This window comes from Sinocyclocheilus anshuiensis, unplaced genomic scaffold (genome assembly GCF_001515605.1).
Source record: "Sinocyclocheilus anshuiensis isolate Anshui unplaced genomic scaffold, SAMN03320099.WGS_v1.1 scaffold958, whole genome shotgun sequence".
Taxonomy (NCBI): Eukaryota; Metazoa; Chordata; class Actinopteri; order Cypriniformes; family Cyprinidae; genus Sinocyclocheilus; species Sinocyclocheilus anshuiensis.
In genome coordinates, this window is record NW_015539929.1 from 1,060,200 (window position 1) to 1,068,342 (window position 8,143).

General features: G+C 34.4%; 1 protein-coding gene across 1 annotated transcript in view; it reads right to left on the reverse strand.

Annotated features, from left to right (window-relative positions):
- szt2 (SZT2 subunit of KICSTOR complex) overlaps positions 1-8,143 on the reverse strand; it is a 114,188-nt gene that overhangs the window by 86,982 nt on the left and 19,063 nt on the right. Inside the window, exons 26-31 of the mRNA XM_016483899.1 lie at positions 6,862-7,069; positions 5,703-5,750; positions 3,253-3,380; positions 1,786-2,050; positions 1,531-1,702; positions 667-759 (exon numbers count right to left, since the gene is read on the reverse strand). Coding sequence (XP_016339385.1) covers positions 667-759; positions 1,531-1,702; positions 1,786-2,050; positions 3,253-3,380; positions 5,703-5,750; positions 6,862-7,069 — 914 coding nt within the window. The remainder of the gene's footprint in view (positions 1-666; positions 760-1,530; positions 1,703-1,785; positions 2,051-3,252; positions 3,381-5,702; positions 5,751-6,861; positions 7,070-8,143) is intronic.

An 8,143-nucleotide genomic window follows, 5' to 3' on the forward strand; every position in this document is an offset into this window, starting at 1 on the left:
TTAGCAAATGGCTGCAATATAACAAAGAGTGAAAAATTGAAGGGGGTCTGAATACTTTCCGTACCCACTGTATATATATTTTTTTGTAATGTGTGCATCTTTCAAATGAAAATACAATGTATTAAAACAAACTCTTCTGTGAATGTATATCTTTTAGTACATACTGTCATATAAACTTCCAGACAGTAAGGTGTTAATTTAGTAACAGGCAAAATCAGATAAGGACGAAGAAGGAAAAAATCTATTCAATATCACTATACAATTATAAAAATAATAATAATAATAATATTTATATTTATAAAAATGAAACAAATCAATAAATAAGCAAAAATGACTATTGCAAAAAGACTATTTAATGTGAATTTAAAATAATTAACTAGACTGCAAACTCTTAACATAATGACCTGGGGCCTGTTTCCTAAAACAAGTTAACCAAATAAGCCAGGCTTATTTCAGTTAGTCTGACTTATTTTGAACCAAATCGGCTGACAATAAGTTAGACTAACTGAAATAAACCTGGCTTATTTGGTTAACTTGTTTTAGGAAACAGGCCCCTGATGTTGCTGTGATGCTGCAGATTCAGCAAACACTGGAGCACATTAATGCTGCTAAAATGCACATTCAAAAAAAACAGAATACTAAAATGTTAGCTAAATGTTAACGCACCTCTTTTTTGGAAGATGGAAGGCAGTAAAAGAAATAATGTGGATTGGACGGTACCGTCTTGAAATACTGAGCACCAATTTCCATGAACTTATCCTGTAAAACAAACAATGTGTAATATTCATATCTGCAACAGTTGTGTTTTAAAGGGGTCATCGGATGCAAAATTCACTTTTACATGTTGTTTGAACTAAAATGTGTTTTGGCAGTGTGTACACAACCGCCATATAATGATAAAAATTCACCCAGTGTTTTTTTTTTTTAAATCTCCTTTCTCATATCAAGCTGTTCTCAGATTCTTGGCAGAATGACGATTCTTGGCGATTGAGGTGTTTTGTTGTTGGATGTAATAATGAACACAGCAGTCGTCATTTACTCCCGACATCTGAGCCGCTGAAGACGCAGTGGATTACGTTTGTTTCTGAAGGGAATGCGCCCCTGATCTACATAAATGCATCTATGTTCGCGTGAATCATTCGTGATCCAGCTTTACCTACAGAAGAAGTGAGTATAAAGTTTTTTAATGAATCTATGCAAATCGCCTTTCCTAGTAATGTGCTAGTTAGCAAGTTTCACGATGAATGCGGCTAAAGTTTACCGTCTCTCAGAGAGTGGCTCGGAAGAGAGGGGCGGGGTCAGCAGAGCTCATTTGCATTTAAAGCGACATGCAAGGAAACGGCTTGCTATGAACAGAGCTGTTTTTGACAGGGTGTTGTTTTACACTACCATTGAGAAATTTTAACCAAACTATGTTACAGACTTTTCATTAAGACCCTAAAGAATCATATCAACTTGTGGAAAATGGGCATCGGATGACCCCTTTAAAAATGCCATTTCTACATCCCTGATGCCAGGTGTCAGCTATACCTGTATGATTTTGTGTAAATCAGGATACACTTCACATTTCTGCTGGGACTGGAGGAGAGACAGAGGGAATTCTGGGATTTTTGGAGACTTCGGCTCATCCAGGTCCAGTGGGGATGTGGGAGCAGAGACTTTCCCTCTGGAATCGCCTTCACTCACATCCTCCAGTTCAATACTTTGAGAAAAATACATAATAATAGATGAATACAATGAAAACAAAGCATTAATTCCCACAATGCATTGCTCTGTGGTCAGTACCTGGATGAAGACACCAGCGTGGCTCTGTCAGCTCCATCATCCTCTTCCTCTCCGATGATGAAGGTTGTGGGAGCGTTCCTGGACTTGCTTACGTTGACAGAGCCGTGAAGCTCGTGACGCTCACGAAACACACGCACGTGTCCGCAGAGCGTCTGCAGGAAGGAAGTGATGTCGATCTCCTGCAGCGACTCCTCGCAGTAGTCCATAGCCGTCAGTAGGTCCTGCGAGCTCACGTTGTGCGACTGCTGCAGACTGCGATAAACACCTGTCAATCAACACAGGCACAAGACCAATTAAATCATCTGCTGTGAAAATGACTCTAACATAATTTTGCATATTTTTATGGTGATATTATTTTTATGAACACATTTTCTGCCCCAATTCATATTAATGAAATGCATTATGTATATTCGCAAGTATTTATATCAAACTAATGTTTATTTGTTTTTTATTGTAGATCCGCAGAGATAGTAAATATTTAAAATCAAATACATTAATTAATCAATTAATTAATTAATTAAATACCTTTTATTTAGACAAACATGAAAAAAATCAAGTATCGGGACAGGGTGATTCCCATTAATAATCTCAGTAATGAGACACTAATGAATAACCATTGAGAACAACGTGAACTACATAAAAAACCTAATGAAATAATAAAATAAAAACACTTTATTTTAAAATAATAATCAATTTAATCGAAAAATTTCCAGATTCAAAGCAATAATGAGAATTAGATTTTTGTTTCTTTTTTTGCATTACTAATAATGAGAATTCGGGACATAAATGTGCTTAAATGCTTTCTTTTTTTTTTTTTTTTACATATTTATTTCGAATTAATAATAAAATAAATAAATGTAATTTAAAAATGTATGGACTCTACACTAAAGAGAATGCGGGACCTACATGTGCTTAAATGCTTAAAAAATATTTATTTTTTGTTATTTATTTATATTTTTATTCTAAAATAATAAAATACACGTGGTAACATTTTACAATAAGGTTCCATTTGTTAACATTCGTTAACTACATTAGTTAATGTAATCTAACAATAAAAAAATACTTTAAAGCATTTATTAATCGTAGTTAATGTTGATTCCAGCATTTACTAATACATTACTAAAATCAAAAGTTGTATGTTATTTAACAGACCTGTGCTAACATGGACTAACAATAAACAGTTGTATTTTTACATTAACAAAGATTAATAAATACTGTAACAAATGTATTGCTCATTGTTAGTTAATGTTAGTTAAAGAATTAAATATAGTTAACAAATTGTACATTTATTATTGTAAAATGTTACCATAAATGTAATTACAAATGTCTTGTCTCAATACAGTAATGAGATTTTTTTTTTTTTTGCATTATACGAAGATAAATGTGCTTAAATATTTTTATGCTTATTTATTTATATTTGTGTTTATTTAAGCTTTATGCATATATATGCATATGTTGGCGTGTGACCTTTGACATAGCTCTGGTAGTAGTGCTCCTGAAGCAGGCTGCAGTAGTTGGCCAGTTCTTTGTGTTTGTGAGGGTGCGTCATGAGCTCCGTCCAGGAGGAGGCGCTGCTGCGCTCCTGAGAGATTGACCTGCCCAGAGACACACACACACACACACACACACACACACCAGATAACAGCATGCCACAATCTGCCAGACATTTCCTACAACACTACACCAGACAGCAGCCTAAAATAGCAGAGGCAAGCAGCAGAAAAAGCAATACCCAAGATACCAAAGTCAAACATTTATCCATATGTCTATTATAGAGAAAAACTCTGCTCTTTCTGTGACGTATTTAAACTTTGTCATCAGATCAGCATTTTGATTTTAGCTGATGCATTTATATTCAAATGCAGCTGAATTACAGCCCTATAAATATGTACAAAAAAATGATATTATTGTAGTAACACTGAGTCAGACCTAATTTACATAACACTCATTACGTTAAATAAATAAATGAATATTTATAATTAATAAATAAGCCAATTTATTTGCAATTTCTGAAAAAAAAAAAGACACCTTTATGAAAATGCAATAGTGTTAGAAAACAGAGAGACAACATGCAACAACCATATCTGTCCGACATTTGTACAAGAAGCAAATGTATGCTTTCTGTTTTTCAGATTTTATTAATTTGGGTCTTTATTGACTATATTACGTGCAACAAAAAAGGTGATTATAGACTCTAGAAAGTGCAATAAACATGTTTAATTAATTATTTAAAAATATCAGTACTTAATGGCTCGTTGCTGACAGTCTTGATTTTAAATATCCGTGGCCAAAACATCAGTGTAATACTTTATATTAAGCAGCACAATAGCACAGCGCAATAGGATTTCATTTATCTACAGTCCAGCAGATCATCAAACATAAATACTAGTCGTGTTTGCTGCTGAAGTGGACAGGAAAATATCAAACCAGCTTTAAAAGCATGCAAAACAGATTTACAGCCATGAAGCAACAACACACAAGATTTATACGGCATAGGTTTACCATTTCTGTGGTCAACAAAGCAGGAAAAATACATTTAAAGGGAAAGCGAAGTAGAAAAAATCAAGACGTTGAGGACACCAATATAATATGCAGCCTAAGACTTGGGTTGCTCAGATGAGCACTGAGTACTCAGACATTGCCACCGAGACAGACGTTTATCAGCAGAATATACCAGATCGACAAAGACTGAGAACAAATACTAATCCCTCAAATACATCAAGAATAAAGAGGACATAAGTTATACATTACAGTCATTTAGCCTAATTTTGAATGTCTTGAGATGTCCTAAATGTCTACATGCAGGGAGCGAACCTCTTTAATTTAAGTATGTACAGTACACTATCAGTCAAACGTTTGGACACATCTACTCATGCTTCATTATGACTCTTTTCAACTCGGTAGGAACTCATAATGAAATATAACATATATGGAGGCATGGGAATGCAAAAAAAATAAAAAATAAATAAAAAGTAAAGTAAGATGAATAAAATAAAATAAACCTCCTTTGAATTGGACCTTCTTCTTTGTGTAGATTCCAGCTCTGCTGACTCTAGACATTCATCATAAACTTTTTGTCCAAACTTTTGACAGGTACTGAACACCAGAAGGCAGAGAAAACAACCCTCAGCAGGATATGAGGTCTTAAAACACAATAGGTAATATAATATAGAACAATCCAGATCACTGTGCACCCCAATCAACAACAATATACAAACTAATGTTGAAAAGTTTGGGGTTGGTAAGATATTTTAATGTTTCTGAAAGAAGTCTCTTCTGCTCACCAAGGCTGCATTAAAATACAGAAAAATCTATAATATTGTGAAACATTATTACAATTTAAAATAATAAGTTTATAAGTAATAAGTTTTCTATTTGAATGCATGTTAAAATGTAATTTATTCCTGTGATCAAAGCTGTATTTCCAGCATCATTACTCCAGGCTTCAGTGTCACTGATTATTATCAATGTTGAAAACAGTTGTGCTGCTTCATAATTTTTTTCAGGACTATTTGATGAATAAGAAGTTAAAGAACAGCATTTATTTGAAATAAAATCTTTTATAACATTATAAATGTCTTTACTGTCACTTTTGATCAATTAATGCGTCCTTGCTAAATAAAACTATTCAATTGTTTAAAAAAAAATTACTAACCCCGAACTTTGAATGGTAATGCATATACAGAGATAAACTTGTCTTCATTCTGTTATCTTAAGCCCTCATATCCTTATAAGTCTTCAGCGGCCTAATATCCCCTCATTACAGTCACATCCGTAGAACAGCAAAACCCTCCAGAGAAAGAGAAAGAAAGAAGGGTCATCCTTAAGGTGACGGGGCCAAAGCGGCCCCCTCACACCCCTCCCATCCCGCCCCGTCCCGCTGTAGGGCGGCAGCAGGAAGCAGTAAGCAGGGCTACCTGTATTTGGGCTGCTGACTGAACTCCCAGGAGTCTGTCTCTTGAGCTCTATTCTCATCCAAAGAGAAACCAGACAGTACAACATTAGGACGACCACAGATCAAACACAACAGCTCTGTTCCAAAACACAGCGAGCCGCCTACTGAGGCAACTTTATTAGACATAAGGATGTTATCAATGCTTTTATCCAGAGACCATTTATTGCTATGTTTATTGGTAATAAAGAGCTTTTCAATTCAGTCACATAACGGGGGTTATTAGAGTTAATTAACTAAAACCCTAAAAAAAAAAATTCCGTTACTTGAAATGAAATAAACTTTAACTAAAATTAAATTAAATATTTCAGTTATCATATATCTACATTTGTCATTTTCATTTAGTTAAACTTGAAGCATCAAAACAACTAAAGTAAAACTAATAAATAAAAATGACAAAAACGCGAAATTACAAAAACTTTAACTAAAATTAAAGTGGAAACAACAATATAAATAATATTAAATATATAAAATTATAAAAAACAAAAATATAAATCGTCTTTTCTCATTTTCGTTTAATTTAACTTGAAGTACCAAAAAGACTAAACTAAAAGTAAAACTAATAAATAACAATTAATAAAAACTATAAAGACATGATAAAAAAAAGAAAAGAAAAGAAAAGAAAGAAAAATAAAAGAAAATGAATGAATATGACAAAAACACAAAATTACTAAAACTTCAAAGTTTAACTCGAAGTACCAAAATAACTAAACTAAATAAAGTAAATCTAATAAATAAAGATTATTAAAAACTTAATAGATATATATATATTTACAAAAAAGAAAGAAAAGAAAATGTATAAAAACGGCAAACACAAAATTACTAAAACTTTAACTAAAATTATAGTGGAAACAAAACAAAAAAACAGAAAATAGAAATCAGAAAAAAATTAAAGTAATATAAATAAATAAAATTCAAAATATGAACAAAAACTATAATAGTATATCAATGATACTAAAATACTGTTACTTATAAGGTCCTTCATCAGTTAGATGCTGCCTAAGAATGTAGCTGTCTATGTATGCAGTAGGCCGCTCTCTAGGGTTTGGAACAGAGCTGATGTCCTGAGACCTTCATGCTACACACCGTAGCTTTCATCTGCATGTGGGAGAGTGTCTCAGTACCTGAAGAAGACGTCTCTGGGCTGGCGTCCTGAGCGCGGATGGACCAGCTGCTCTTTGAGGGAGTCCAGTGAGCAGTTGTAGATGTAGATGGGGCAGCGGGGTCGTGCTGCGTCAGCACTGCTCTGCTGAGACGTCTGTCTGCCAAACGTGATGTGACAGTCTCGCTTCTGCGGCTCCAGAAACTGAACGCCGTCCTTCTCCTCTGAAGCTGAAAGATATCAGACAGAGTTATTAATATAAACAACTCTCCCACTCATGATCATTTTTTGTCTTAACCAGCTGTAACATGTGAAACAGCTTTTTTTGTGGCATTAAGATACTATTATAGATTTTAATATTTTGAATTAGTTTTTTATTTTTATATTTTGTTTTCCTTGTAATTTTAGTTAAAGGTGGGGTAAGTGATTTTTCAAAAACGCTTTAGAAAACTGATTCGGGCCGACTAGCGAAACAAACTTGTAGCCAATCAGCAGTAAGGGGCGTGTCTACTCATGATGTGGAGGAGAGAGCGTTCAGTGCACAGGACGGACATTAGCCGAGCCGAGTGACAGAAAGATAGACATGGCGGATAAAAAACAAAAGAGGAAAACGTCTGCGGAACAAAAGAAGGCAATTAGGCAAGAATTAGGACCCGTGTAAATATCGGATCAGTTTTCCAGCGCTGGAGAGAACTCAAGGAGCGGAAGGCCTGCGATCGGACGCCGAGGTTGCTTTGTTTCTTCTCGATAGGTGAGTAACACCGTGTCTGCGCCGCAACAGCTAAAATCTGTCTAGTACACTGGACGCGACAAAGCGAGCGTTGAAAATCATTTGAAATTTGTGTCAATACGTCATGAATAGAACGCAGCTTTCTGTCGGGGATTTGTCGTGTCGTGCCGCGCCACATCCATAACACGCCAACACATGTCTACGTCACTATGTGGGAAGATTTGTAGATCTTTTTCAGACCGATGAGCTTTGTAAAAATCGACGCGTTTCAGATCATATGACCCCTTTAATGTTTTGGTAATTTTGTTGTGAGCTTTTGCCATTTTTATTTATGTTTATTTATTATGTTTTTTTTATATGTCTATACATTTATTTCAGTTTTAGTTTTAGTTCATGTTAAACTAAATATGAAAATGAGAAATTGTGCCTCCCAGTTTGTACTGTAATTTCATCCAACTCGCCTACGATTGATTTGGGAGTGCAAGGCACTATATATTTTTTGGACTTTTTTTCACTTTTCACTAAACTAAACTAAACTAAACTAAACTAAACTAAACTAAACTAAACTAAACTA